Source organism: Lethenteron reissneri, chromosome 24 (genome assembly GCF_015708825.2).
Source record: "Lethenteron reissneri isolate LAM-NWPU_2019-01 chromosome 24, ASM1570882v1, whole genome shotgun sequence".
Classification (NCBI taxonomy): Eukaryota; Metazoa; Chordata; class Hyperoartia; order Petromyzontiformes; family Petromyzontidae; genus Lethenteron; species Lethenteron reissneri.
The window spans coordinates 10,576,156-10,592,003 of record NC_083802.1 but is presented as its reverse complement, the minus strand read 5'-3'; the positions used below and the strand labels follow the sequence as shown (position 1 = coordinate 10,592,003).

Sequence of the window (15,848 nt, the reverse complement as noted above, 5' to 3'; positions counted from 1 at the left end):
GGAAGGAAACAAGCCAGGTAAGGGCTCTTTCAATGCACATTACCTCTAGTCCATCATGATATTGGACAAACGCAGATATACACCAAATACTACCATCATGACCAACATCTCAGCTAAAGAGTATGTGTCAATATACAATATATTTTCAGCATAAAAGCAAAAAAAATACATAAATGAAAGCATAACAGGCCCGATTCACATTTGGCAAATATAAATGTAATCAGATTTGTCGAAATTGTGTCGTACCAATCACCAACGATGTAACATTGCAAAAGAAATATGTGGAATATATTTCATTAAGATGTAAATCAGACCCATACTGCATTTAACTAGATACATTATATTCCACATATTGGACGAGTGACAGGATGATTATAACTACTTATTGATGATTACAATTGAGAAACCATTGTGTGAGGTCAGCTGCTCGGATTCTCTTACTGCCAAGTACTTTACATCAATATTCTGTTCCGCTTCTCTCATTATAAATACTGTGATAACTAAATAGGTACATCTAATGGTAAAAAAGGCTCGTGTGACAGAGTTATATACGAATTCTCAGCCACTGTACGTATAAAATACAGGACAGAATTAACTCGTTTTGGACTTGGTATCATCAAAGGAATGTGGGATTTCCATCACTGGCTCAGGGCCGCCGAGCAAAAATGAGCACAACCCCATCCCTTGTTTGATGGGCAAGGTGACATTTTAGCTTCACATTCACATTACTACCCTACTGCAGTTTAGGGATGCATTTAATAGCGCAATATTTACACGCACAACGAGGTTCATTTAATCAAAGTAACCACAAACACGTTCGCAGCAGCAGACGCAAAGGTGCCGATGACTGAAGCACGCGCTCGTGGCTTAACACCGTGCACAACTAACCCCGGAATGACCAAATCACTCGGAATGCACCCGATGCTGTCTCGGTGTGGGTTGAGAATTATTCTTTCCCACCCCCCCCCCCCCCCCCCGATTTTTCTTGCGCACCTCCGATGAGCACGATTGGCAACGTACTGTGTGAAAGAAGTTCAACATACGTACATACGAGCCTGGGCAGTGCTCGCATGGGTGAGGCTAAATCCGGTGTTGTACCGTACTCCTTCCTAAACTCACTCCCACATATCCTCTCACCGCCTTCACCAATCCGCACTGACCAGCGTGGTGAAGTATGGTCAAATAACGTGCGGTTGCGAAATAATTTCAACATACATACATGCACAGCCGATGATGGTGGTAGGGGGGAGGGTTGTGTGGGGAGGGCTCTCTGCGTGCAAAGTTGTGTTTTGTTCTAGGAAACGGGACAATGTTTCGGACGTGGCGTGCCGCGCGTGATGAAATTTTTGCTCTACCACCCCTCCCCCTCCACCCCGACCAGTGTGGAGGAGCACGCGATGGGATGGGTGGAGAGAACATTTCAGCGCGGGTTCCTTCCGTGCTGGAGCCCCACGGGGGTGGGGGTCACATCCGGCAGCTGCAGTGGCATTTCACAATTTTTAAAAAAAATTTAAATCACGCACACCAATTCATTTTGTACACATGTGCCCGGCACGTGCACTGACATGCTGCGTACGATTCCTAAGGTTATATCCAACGTGTTTCAAATCATGATTGTATTGTGGGAGGGGGGTTATTTTTCTCTTTATCGATTTTTTCGCGTGTTTTAAGCTTGCGGTATTGTTGTTGTCAGACTAGTTTTTAAGTCTACTTTTAAAATTATATTTTAAAAAACGTACAGCCGACAATTAATTTCAATACTGCTTTAAGTCTTCATCACGTTGTGTTGGTAACGGGTCGGAGGGGGGGGGGAGAAACAGGGATGGCTTTCAGATATTACTCTGCCATTCATGTTAACCGTGGCCAGGAGTTTAACTCAGCTTGCCGGGTTTCTTAGTCCAGTGGCGAAAACCACTGCACTGCAGCTGCACCACATTCCCACTTCCACTATTAAGTTGAAGAGTTGCAAGTTTATTTGCGTTTAACCAAGTGAGAACCTAATAATGGCCTGGGGCAATAGTCTGCCAGTAAGGGGCTATGTTACAGGTCCAATTAAATACTGTAATCTATGGGTAGTTATTAAACTTGTACTCAATGGCCTACTGTTGCAAATGACATCAGGACATCTCGAACATTCACCGCAAAGCACGTGGCGCATACTGTGATTATTACACGCGCAGTATGAATCAGTGCTGACGTTGGTTCTCAAATCAAAGGACTTCTGCAAGAAAGAGTGAATGCACTACCGCTAGGCCGTGTAATTGCCCCATGGGGACACGTGAATGCAATGACAATTACACGCGACAGGACTGACATCGCTTTTAGCGGTAACAATTGGCACCTAATTTGCATTCCATTAATGTACCGTTCAGCTATTCATTCCAGGTGATGTGGGTGTTATTACCTCATACAATACTCGACTGCAATTTAAATTTTCGTTTCCAAAAAAACCCGTAATCATTCGAGCTTATTGGGTTTCTTCTTTTACAATGGCAAAGGGGGATCGCTACGATATAGCAATACTTTTATCTCTTGTGTGATATAACATCAACGATGTTTGTATCGTCCATTTCGTATAGTAAATCGTGATTATCGTTCTCTTATTTTAAATTTCAATTCCGGACAAAGTATAATAGTTAAAGTTCTAAATGAAAAATAGCTGTTACCAATTAAATCAGTGACGTAAAACGTTTCTAGATAAGCATTGCAGTTTGCAAAGTTATCACGATCAGAAAGACTCATGACAGGCTCATGTTGACTGGCCTGCAATCGAATAACTTAAAAACAAATCTCTATTCGGAATTGAAGTACATCAAAGTACAACATGGGGATGTAAACAATGTGAAATGCGATTACAAAGTGGTTGGAATCTGATAGTGTCACAGTCGTCATGTAGTAAAACTTTATATAGTTTTGTGAAAAGCGATTTTCACAAAACGAAACCGCGGCAATCTTATCGCAACTAAATATATGTTTTTAATCTGTGTTAAATTGTACAAAGGTGCTGTGCGTCAGCAGCAAACACACACGAGTTGGCATTATTCATCCACCAAAGAGTGATGAGTTTTGGATTAAAAAACCCAAGTTTTGATTTATTTTCGAAGGTCAATTTATAATTTAAATTAAAAAAAAGATAATTTACAGGATTTTAATAAACGCGTCTTAATTGCTAGCAAAAGAGATGTCGTCCAATACCACGTAATCCACTTGGAACCTTTGGGGGGGAAAGCACTCATGTGACTTATGTTGCGTGATGTAATTTTTGATTCGGATCCTCAATTTCGTTTTTCTGCACCCTGATTTTCTGATATATTTTTGCTTGATCCAAAAAATTAGCAACACACCCCTAATATGCACTTATTGTAAACGGCAAAACCTATATATATTTATAGCAACTCGAGAGCAATTTATAAACAGAGAGTGCAGGTTTTAATAATCTAATTGCTGAAAAAAATCTCTGTGAAAAATAGACGTTTAATCTTGCACTGTTTTTTGAGATGTGTGTCATCCAAAACGTGTTATTTAATATCATAGCAATTCAGCTGACAAACCACACTTTATATATATATAGAAAGGTGGCACAGATTGATTATAATAAGTTGGCTTGATAACTTAAAAACTGTACAACCTTACAGCGAGACAAATATACTATTCTGCGGTGCCATATACAAATGCAAACTGCCTAGCTTATGTATATTCCTCATTTTTTCTATGGCACTAATACGGAGTCTAGATTATGAAACTACATGCTGTAGTTGACATTCTCACATGATCGCTTACATTAAACCTAATTTTGTGCGGTACTCCACTCGAAGTTGAATGTCAAAGAGTTTCTTTACTTGGTGCGCCCCTATACCTGCTGAATACCTGAATAGTTATTTTTGATTCACAATTGATATATTTATATTGCAGTGTTTATCATTAGAAAAGACCTTTGATAATATACTCTTGAGGAAACATAGTAAATTGTTCATTTTTATCATTTCTTTTGATTTCATATAATGTAATATCTTAGATATCACATTTAATTGTAATGTGTTTTTTTATTATACTGTATGCTGTGCATGGAAACACATTAAGAAAAATATATGTAATATATTTACGTACGGTGTCAATGCATACACAGTGCAATAAAACATAACTATAAATTACTAACATACAGTTTCCATAAATAAATGTTTAACTCGCAGTGTCGTGCGTTATTCTCACTAGAAAACAATAACGAAGCTCACTAAGGGGAGGAATGCTACCCACAGATTACATACACGACAAAGCAAGTAGTGGCCATGAACTCAAACTTTCAAACCCATCGTGCGTTCTCACGAAATTAACTATCGCACACACACACACACGCGCTTCTAGTAGGCACCACACCACCACCACCACCACTGCCCAGTCAGATGCAGCTTTCAGGACACATGAGAGTTTTCTCAGTGCAACCTTCGCCTCCTCCGCCACCACCGGCGCCACCACCACCACCACTGGCATCATAGAACGCCTTCCCACCAGGGGCCATCCCGGCTGCCGCTCTGTTCACGGGGACCCCCGCCACTGAGCAGCCCCTGTGCAGCAGCAGCCTCGTGGCGGGTGTGGGGTGCGCGCCGGTGGCCTCGGGCTGCTCGCCGCACGCGAAGGGCACCCGGCGACTCCGCACGGACGAGGCCGAGTAGCGGAAGGAGCCCGTGACGGGCGTGGATGACGAGTCTCTGTCATGCGCCGCAGTCCGGGGCCAGCGGCAGCAGCGGCGCACCTCGCGGCGAACGTGCGCCGCGAACACGCCGTAGATGACGGGGTCCAGGCAGGCGTTGAGCAGACCGAACGTCAGGGACATCTCCTCGACGAAGTGCGGCACGACCTTGCGCGACACGATGCTCCGGTCGAACCAGTACCAGATGCCGAGCACGTAGTAGGGCGTCCAGCAGACCACGAAGGAGCTGACGATGGCGATGCTCATCTTGAGGGTGCGCATGCGGGCCTTGGGGATGTTGTTGTTTGAGCGGCGAAGGCGGATTTCTTTGGATGAAACTGTCGTGAGCGAAAGGAGGTGTTTTAGAAGCGGTGGATTAAAGAAGATGAATAATAACAGCACGTGTGTGACATTGAATAAACTTGTGTATGTGTTTTTGTTATAATGGTTGGTGGGTAGATTATTTGTATTCTCGCTTTATTCTGCCACACCATCGAGAAAATTAACACCGGTGACGAATATGGAACAGAAGCTGAAAAGTGAACAAGAAAGCACGGAGGGGTGCATTAGAGACAGCAAGAAGAGCATGTGGAGAACTCGGTTGGCTGGGGGCAGAGCACAATGCAAAAAGGGTTGATGGCCAAGACGGTTGATGGAGTGGCAGCTTGTGGAGGGTGAGGCTGACCACCAGAAGATGGAGCCATGAGATCAACTCGCGTGCAGTAATTATTGATTATCTCGTGTACAGGAATTCAATGGATTGTTGTGGAATGACAACAGTTTTGGGAATGCTTCTATGCCACATTGAATAGAGCATGGATGAGGGTGATATGGATTTTGTGTCTGTGCACCAATGCTGATAAATGCAATAGTTTGCTGAATCGAAGACGTCGTATATTCGTGCACACGTGCAGATATATTTGCCAATCCACTGTTGAGCGAGGGCTTCCCCACGCCGTGAGTTTTGTGGGAATTGTGTGACCATACTTCTCCACGCTGGTCAATACAGGTCGGCAAAGTTGGAGAGCATAGATGCGGACACATCGAACCACAGTACAATGGTGGATTATGCTGCACTTCCCTCTGCTAGAAAAGTGGTCTCGATAATGATTGCTGTGTGGGGCGACTAATTTTATCCTTGCCCGAGGCCCCTCTGGAATTCATAAAATCATTAAGCGCACTTGACTTAATTATGGCCTTTGCTATACCTAGACTGATCCCTAAATCTTTCCATATTGCCATTTAGATCATCACATTGCTGTATAATTATTCTCACTTCCTTGGCACTCAAAGATAAAATTGCACCCTTGTAATGTTATTGCTCACACTACTGCTGTCGGAAGGGCCTCCACGAGAAGTGGCTACAGGAAGCCCCTCTAGAAGGTAGTTTGACCTACTCTTCTGTGCTGGTCAAGACTAACTGGTGGTACCCATTTATACTGCTGGGGTGGATAAACGCAGAGGAGCGAATTGAAGAAAATTGGCCAATATTTTAAATCAGCTTCAATTGGTGACCTCTGGATTATAAGGACAGCGTGCTATGCATTACACTAACGGCATCATCTTGACTGTATTGAGCGATATCCTTTGCAATGCTATAATTGTACATGTGGTGGTCGTGTTATTTATAACAGGATGGCATCTATGGGAGCCACTATATTTTACTGGGGCAGAGCAAGGATTAGCTTGAGAATTATTGGCAGCAGATACGACGGTGGGATTTTAGGGCCTGGAGCCAGCCTGTATAGAACTACGATGATCAGAGGCCTGCAATCTTCTGGGGAGAAAAAAAATGTTTCAGAATTTACAAGCTCCCTGGAGCTGTCTGGGATGGGGGGGGTGATCCGGGGAGACGGAGGGCCCTTGAGAAATTTTCCACTTGAAATATTTCTTTCCGTTCATTAAATATAATTTGAGATCCACTTAAGCTTTGTTTTTAAGTGTATGGATCTCAATGCCTTCCAAATGACACTGTCGAATTCACGAATGGGGCCTTGATTGTAGGTATACGTCACTTGCTAAATTGAGACCGTGAAGATAAATTCTACTTTATTAGTGTCACTCTTGTGTCTCGCTACAATTGATTATGTCACGTGTTGGCTGTCGGGAGCGGAGCCGTCCAGTGTTTTTCATACGGCACCACCTTTGCCAAATACATCGGACAACCTCTTAAGGACAATGTGGATGGGTCTGATTTACAGTTAAAATAATTTACGTCGCTGATGTAATTCTTAGCTGCTACTCACCACGAGCCCATAAAGTTTTTTGCGGATCTGCTGTTATGGCTCTGGTGTGTTTTTGGGTTGTAAAGTATGTCGTTCAGCACGACAGCCAAACGCTTTGTTCCACGTGCCGGGGGCTTCGAGTACATGTCCGACAGATTCACTCCACCTAGTGGAAGTTCGAGGAAATACAGCTCCAAAGCAGGTGGAGTGAAACGTCGGACACAATTTCCTGAAAAAGCTCCCAGCGTGTGGAGCAAAACGGCAGAGATCGTGTGAAACAGCACGCGGTACAGCCCGAAAACACATCGGAGAGCTCGGCAAGGAATTAAACTGAATTGTTTTAAGCTGGAATTAAACCAGACAATAAATACTACTTCTGCCCCCCCCCCCATTTTACGTAGGTAAAATATTCATATTTTAACAGCCGAATGTAATGTGTTTTGCATTATCCATGTTTTTTTTTTATCTGGGCCACATCCCCACCTCCCATCACTCCAGATAACAGAGATCTGACAGATAACAGAACAAGTCTGTCATCATATTTGAGGGATCACGTTTAGATCCGTTTTTAATGTAGCACGCGTCTTTTGTGTGCCGGTTCGCAACACAGCGTGTCTCTTCCGTCGTCAGACTCGAGCCGGCACTCGTGTGTCTGAAATGCCGTGTTAAAAAACAAGTGATGCGGTGAAGGCGTATTGAATAAAACCACTCACTGCTTCCTTCTCGCATCCTCTTGGAGATCTCCAGCAAAATCCGGCAGTAGCAGAATATCATAATGAAGAGTGGCAGGATGAAGAGGAACACGAACGTGAACATGTAGTAGAGATTGTGGTGCCACTGCTCGACAAAGTTTCCGTGGGTGACGCACTGAACGAAGTTTTTGTTTCCTTTGGGACTCTTGACGTGGAACAGAAAGAGCTGCGTGCAGGAGAGAAGTGCATGTCAAGCAAATGAGTTAGTCACACAGTGAAATATACCACGTTGAATTTCGGATGCCGTGCCGACAAAAACTATAGGGTTGCCATTTTTGGGGGTATAACGGAAAAAAAAGACCCGGGATGTATCATGGGAAGAAGAATATGTCGACAATACTGGAAGAATGAAGTAGTGCGAGTTAATGCGTTGTCTTGACCGGTGTCATGTTACACAACGGACAAAAAAGCAGGACTTGTAATTGTCGCAGGAAGACTTCGCGCATTTGCCAGGACAAGCTTCCTTTAAAAGGAGAGGACGATTCAGGGAAAACCAGGAGAGGTGGCAATACAAGGTGCAGGTATTCTTTTTTTAATTACATGAAATCTTGTAATTAGTTTTAGGGCATAATTGTATACGTACATATGCCATTCAAACACAAATAGACATTCTGAGTTAATAATTTACACGCCACTGGGGAAGGCACAGAATACACATTTGTTTAATGAGATTAATTTTGAAATACTGTACGTCTGCACCGGATGCAAAAAGAGGCGTTGATGAATCAGCGAAGTTGGTGATAATAATGTAAGTCGTGGTAAACCAAAAAAGCCCACTTACAAACAATTACTTATGTCTTGGGATACATCATTTAAAAACATTTATATAAATTTAAAAGGCCATAAAGAAATCGGAAAGCAGCTTGAATTTTTCATAAAAATGTATTTCAAGTTTCTTCTGGTGATCATTTCAAAAATTTCACTGCACTTGTACAATTGCAATTAAAAAAATGGGGAACCATTGTTGAACTGCATTGCATTTCAGAATAAAATGTTACTACCCAGGGACGGTGTCAATGATGATTATTGTGTTGAGCAGGATTGAAGATGCGTTGAGCATTTTTAAATGTGTTTGTCAATAAACTACCTACGGTTCCAGACTTTAAAACATCATTTATATACTTTGGAACACATATCAATAGCACTGAAATATTGCCTTGCCACATATACGGTAAAGATAAAGGTGTAGTCCCGTGGATCACGTGCTCACACCCGCCGCTAGAGGGCGCTCCAGCGAGCCCCTCTCGAGGGTGTTTTGGCCTACTCGTCCACGTTGGCCATTCATCTTTAAATAGGTGTGATTACCCATACTTTCCTCCACCACACGTAACCTGCCAATTTCCCAACCGGTGTACCCATTTATACGACTGAGAAGACAAAAGGATGGGGGGATTTAACAAACGTGTTCATTGTTTCAACTGCCACGCCGGTAGATCGAATCGGATTGAACCAGTGACATCTGGAGTGCGTTACCTGCGGGACCGCCAGCAGAACGCTGAGCACCCAGGCCACGCTCAGCATGGTCTTGTTTTTGGCCTTGGCTTTGCCGATGCCCAGCGGATTGAGGATGGCCGAGTGTCGGTCCAAGCTGATGACCACGGTGATGAAGGCGCTGGAGTACATGGCGAGGAGGCGCAGAAACATAAGCAGGCGGCAGGCAAACTCGCCCGCGTACCACTGCGTCGTGATGTGCCACACGGCGTCCAGGGGCATCACGATGAATGTGATGAGCAGGTCGGCCGTCGTCAGGTTCACGATGAGGATGCGCACGTGCGACTTGGTCTTGCGGTGGTTGTGGGAGATGGTGCACAGCACGGTCAGGTTGCTTATGGCCGCGAAGATGAAGAGGGCAAAGGTGCTGATGACACGGAACTGCGTGGCTGGCAACCGGATGTCGGAGTTGATGCTGGAGTTGGTGAGTTGCTCGTCGCCTGTGTGGCTGACGTTCGGAGGGCCCGTCACGTTGTTGAGGAAGGCAGCCCGGGGTGTCATGTTCATGTTGATGGGTTCCATTAAAGCGCACTTCATAGGATGGGACAAATCTCCATCACACGGATGACTCGGTCCTTAAAAAGATGAGAGCGCTGCAAAGAAAATTGCGACGTGCAAGAAAGAGCATTCAATTACATGTATTTTCTTAACGTGGGGATGATGATGATGGTGGTGATGTGTGTGGGATGCACACAACAGCAGTCGGAAAAGTTGTGCGTGAAACCCCCATTTCGGGATCAAATCGGCTGTTTTCTCTGTGGGGTCCAAACAAAAAAAGAGACCATATGTGTGGGCAGTGAACATCGGTTGACCTCTGGAGAGCTCGGCTCAGGCTTGGGGAGTTATGAAATTGCCACCGCTGGACTGTGGCCCACAAAACAAATATAAGCAGCCACTCAATATTCAATTTGAGCTACGAGAGCACTGACTTTTGAACATTCAGATTAGATTTTTTTATTATCACATCTGTAAAAAAAAAAGCTGTGTCAAAAGTGCAATAAAGGTTAATTAAGTTTCTGGTTGAAAGAGGCGATGGACACTGCTTACCAGTGTGTGTGCCATTTTTAATTATAGAGAGTCAGAATATAATCCCTTGTAACAATAGCAGGTGAAATAATCTTTCCATAATCTTTCATTCATATATGCCCGCTGACATTATGGTTTGATTAAAGAAAGATGTCCTCGTGAAATAGGTTATCTTAACACACCTGAGTGGCGATGCGGTGGTAACGCACCCGGGCCACCTGTATTCAAAACCCACACTGAGCTCTCTGGTGAATTATCATCACAAACCGTACCTCTCCATAACAAAGGCTCAGTCTTTTGTTGTGCAGTCTATTCTTAGTCTTAAGCCTCACCTTACCATATTAATAAAAAGTGTGCCGTACTTAGCCCTTCCCCTCTTCCACCATTATATATACGGAGTGGTAGCTCTTGTAATCTCTCATTTACTTGATACAGCTGTCGTGGCTGTGACGGTTCCACCTGAAGACGGAAGCTTGTGTTGCCTCCGAAACGTCGTGATTTCTATTTTATTTTACTTTTATTAATTTTAATTTGTTTACCTACGTGACTTTACCGAAAAAACCTAAGAATATAAACATCGGTGGCTTATATCTGAACCAGTCCTGGGCCACCCACTTCACCATCCCACACTGACCATTCTGGTGAATTATCATCAAACATTCCTGGCGCGGCAGCGGACGCCTCTAAACCGGCAATGGATTGACAAAGGGCTGTGCTTTATTATTATTCATCTTCTTGGTTTTTTCGGTAAAGTCACGTAGAAAAAAAATAATAAAATAATAAAAATAAAACATGATAAAATTATAATAAAATTATATAATAAATAATATAATAAAATAATATAATAACCGAAAGAACCAAGAAGAGGAATCCCTGCAGTCACGAAGAAGATTTAAATCGAAATTTTATTATTGTTATGATCATCACTGTGATATGTCAAGCTGTAGCTCATTTGGTGAAGTAACAGGCTCCCAATAATGAAATAATTGGTTCAAATTCAGTTTAATTTAATAGGTATAGCCCTGTGAGGCATGCAGCTCTTGACTCGGGTGCAATCGCGAAAAAATAAACCATGAACAAAGAACAAATGCCAGCCAGAGTTAATTGTTCTCACCAGTATCTGCAAAACAACAAGTATTAATAACATTTCATGGGACCTCCTTTGCCAGTACCAAAAAATGATAATGTTTTCCTTTTTTCTGGCAACAAAACAGGTGTATAGATGTTAAAACACCAAACTGAAACCTTTTACAAGGAATCATGTCTCCATTAACGACAATGCTTGAGGTCAGCATGCAAATAAAAAACATACTCTGATAACATATGTGTTGTCCTTGAAACTGATTGGTCCACACCAGAGGCAGCTTTCTTTTGAGCCTCGTCTCGAACGGTGTTAGGGTGGTGTTAGACCAGAGGACGCCGAATTTTGTTGTTTTATCATCTTAACACCTGTTTTGTTTCCATAAAAATGGGAAAACCCTACTATCAATAATAATATTCTTTGTATATTCTGGAAATCCTCCAGACTTTTTAGCAGGAAGAGCCTTCATTGGGAAGTTTGGTCAATTCTATTCATTAGTCTGACATCGTTGGAAAGTATGCGTCCGTAATTATACTGTGGGCATGCCAATACTACGAGCGTTTGGATGTCATCCCTGGCTCAGTTCTCCCAGCACAGAGTATGAGTGCGGTGACGCTAACACTGTTAATAGTGTCACATTTAGACTATATAATACCGTTTGTTAATTTGTTCGAATCCCTTTCAAGGATCAGCAATACATTACACCTCGGGGGGAGGGTGGGGGGTGTAAATAAAATTCGTGCTACATTCAGAAGTCCTTAATTAGCTCCCAGATTGGGAATGTCAAATTTGTCACAACTGGGTTTAGTCCAGACAATAGCGATAACCTCTGTGCTGTGATTTTGCTTTCTAAATTGTGACTGAAAACGCTGACAATTCATAGTTGAGACTTACATCTACATAGATTGTCATGGTGAAGCTGCTGTGTACAGCTACCTAATGTGTTTCGGGTCATACGGTGCGCTGTTGGGCATGATATTCGACGTTTCACTCCACATTATGGGAGCTTCTTCAGGAACTAATTCATATTCGGAAGAATCCGATTCTGTTCCAGAATCAGATTCTCAAGAATGGGGATTCAGTTCCTTAAAAGTCTCCCAGCACATGGTGTGAAACGTCGGACATCATGCCAAACAACACGCGGCACAATCTGAGAACCGAGCAATACATCTACAAAGTAAGCGCCATATGCGTCGGTAAATAAGAGCGATTCTGTGTCCACCGCTAATAGCATGTCAGCTAATAGCGTTTGAAAAAAACCAGAGGGAAAACACATTCTCACTTAACCCACACCTGGGCCTCTCTTCAGAAAAAACACGTGGACACGGCATGCACGCACGCACGTACACACTGCACGCACACACACACTGCACGTACACACACCGCACACACACACCGCACACACACACACTGCACGCACACACACACACACACCGCACACACACACTGCACGCACACACACACACACACCGCACACACACACCGCACACACACACCGCACACACACACACCGCACACCGCACACACACACTGCACGCACACACACACTCCGCACACACACACACACTGCACGCACACACACTGCACACCGCACACACACACTGCACGCACACACACACACCGCACACACACACCGCGCGCACACACACACACCGCACGCACACATACACGCACACATACACACACACCGCACACACACCGCACACACACACTGCAAACACACACCGCACACACACACACTGCACACACACACACCGCACGCACACACACACACACCGCACGCACACACACCGCACACACACACCGCACACACACAAACCGCACACAGACACCGCACACACCGCACACACACACTGCACACACACACTGCACACACACACCGCACACACACACACCGCACACACACACCGCACACACACACACACTGCACACACACACCGCACACACACACCGCACACACACACACACACACACCGCACACACACACTGCACACACACACTGCACACACACACACCGCACACACACACCGCACACACACACCGCACACACACACACACACACCGCACACACACACACACAGCACACACACAGTGACACAGTCCACGCGTGTAGCGTCTCGTTACGAGACCGCTTTACGCAACGTTCATCGACATTCACGCGCGACCAAAGCGGCGCTGACACTAAAACGTCGAAAGCGCCTCTATTTGACGAGCACTTTAGAACCACGTTATACGTATCTATTGAAGGAATCCGATGAGCTATGAAGCTCTTAACCACTGGGATTGCGCTGCGCTCGCCATCCTATAGCAGAGCCACGCGGATCCGACACTCAACGCCGGCGACGGACAGCGCGGACGGTGCCAAATCATCGCCTCTTCCGGAACCCCAAATATCGCAGCAGCACTCCTCGTGTCGTTCCTCTGAAGACACAGAACATCGTCGACAGGTGGATGGATGCCGCACGTCGCGTTCATTGATGACATTTGTGTTTTCTTGCAAAGACAAAACCACACGCTGCGACTGTGGCCATGCAACAATCGCCACAAACTGTTGGACGAGCCGATGGGAAACCACCGTCGTCTGCGCCACCGCCAACGGAGGGAACAGGAACACGTGAAGGAACTTTCTCCCTCAAGCCCTCTCTCGTCGTGGCTAGCAGACATTGGCACTTGGCGACCGAGCATACTGCTGCAATACGCAGGGATAACATGGCTTAGAAACCGCGCCGGCGACATCGCTGCTGCTGATGATGTTAGTTGACTGCAAGGGTTTATATACATTAGCCAGGCATTGGCAATGCACATTTGACGTAAGCAAAGCAAACTCCGAACATGTTTATGCCTTCAGGGTCTCGTCAGCAGAGTCGGGTTTGTTATACAAATGTCGCTGCATTTCCCGATATTATTGGAAAGAGCATACGCATATAAAAAATGGGAGTTCGTTTAGCGCTAAAACCCCAATGTCATACACAAACTCGTGTGTGCGTTGTGAGTAATGCAGGGTGATCTGCGATACCTCACTAAAAGAAGAGCGATCAACGACAGAGAAAGAGCGTCTGGTTTCCAAGCCCTCCACGCGTTACCGATGTTAACGCTCCACCGGTGCTCGTTGTGCAACATCGGCGGTGCGATTTGCGTAGCATTCAATCGCGCTGAGAAGCTACGGGATCATGAGCGTACTCAGGTGCGTGCTAAGCGCAACACGTGGGCTTTCACAATCTTCTCCGCGCACGGGATGTTAAGCACCGAGCCCTTGAACAGCCCGTGGTAAATTATTCTTGAAGCTAATTTTTGCAGGGATTGAGCCTTGGGATAGTGCTTGGATGAATGACCCCCCCCCCCCACCCCGTGCATCAAACTGGAGGTGTAGGCGGCTGCTGGACTACGCTGTCAGCAGTGGGCAGTTCAACAAATTCCACTTTTGTAATATACAGTACTATACACCAACGTCTATGCTCCCCCTGCCTTCACCTACCCACCCGGCACTGACCTGCTTGGTGAAGTATAGTCAAACATTTCACATGGGGAAAACCCTTCCTCCAAACAGCAGTGAATTGACGAAGCTGCTATGAATAATAACTACGTTCCAAAGTAAAACAAGGACGTGGTAACACGTAAAATTGACAGTGATCTGTGCGCACAGGAAGGACGGAGCTTAATGATTCTTACCCGGGCACTCGAGCAAGATGAAGTTCAATGACGACTGCGGAGCCCGGGTCTTCTCTCCGCGCTGCGAAGCCACGAGTGAAGCTTTGCAAGACGTTTCACTGATAATTCATGCTTTGTTGTGGGTACGGGGTGAGTAGGGGGGGCAGGGGGCGGGGGAGGTGGGGGGTAGAGTGGAGGGGGTTCGTGGGGGGATGTGGTAGAGAGGCAGGGAAATTGGGGAGTGGGGGTAGCGGATTACGTACGGTTGCTGGTGCCGTGCGTGTGTGTGTTTGCGCGGTGGTGCCGGTAGTTGTGAGAGAGAGAGAAAAAGAGGGAGAGGCGGGGCATTTTACAAGCCATTTTTGCCATACTTTGCAAAAAAACTGAGCCTGTGAGTTGGGAGTGCAGGACGATTGGGAACACGATGTAATGAATGTGCTCGGGGGACGTTGTTAAATGCTTTGAGAATGGATGAAGGATCGATTCCGTGGCAACTTTTGAACTCATCGAGTGTACCATCGCAACATTACGTTACGCGCGGCGTAACCCCAGTCCCGCCACCAATACCGCCAGCGCGGAGATGGAGCGATGTGCTCATGTGTAGGAACGGAACGAACCGTTATGGGTTGATCGACGTCTCGGAGAAGGAAGAATATTTCATCCGTGGCTCATGATGATGATTTAAAGTAAACCGCACACGCTTGCAGCTTTGGAGTCACAGAGTTCACGATTATGTTTTCTATGAACGTTTGATCATCGTGCTGCGATAGTAGTGAAACAGTGGTGGTAATTCCTCATTCATACGACGGTCACAGGTATATCCACACAAGACGGGGAGCGGTGTTACACAACGGGGTTTTATCTATCGTGGGGATGGGGGAAGAATACTTTCCGAAGCACAGTCCCGGACAGCTCCGACTGATATTAAGGGGCCGTCC

At 45.3% G+C, this 15,848-nt stretch overlaps 1 protein-coding gene across 1 annotated transcript; it reads right to left on the bottom strand.

The window, feature by feature from the left end:
* Positions 1–983: 983 nt before the first annotated feature.
* Positions 984–14,986, bottom strand: LOC133346575 (gonadotropin-releasing hormone II receptor-like). The gene is made up of 4 exons (XM_061558236.1): positions 14,932–14,986; positions 9,138–9,748; positions 7,626–7,830; positions 984–5,025 (listed from the first exon to the last, which is right to left on the bottom strand). Exons 2-4 carry the CDS (start codon positions 9,690–9,692, stop codon positions 4,397–4,399), a joined length of 1,389 nt encoding a protein of 462 aa, XP_061414220.1. The 5' UTR covers positions 9,693–9,748; positions 14,932–14,986; the 3' UTR covers positions 984–4,396.
* Between the last annotated feature and the right edge of the window lie 862 nt (positions 14,987–15,848).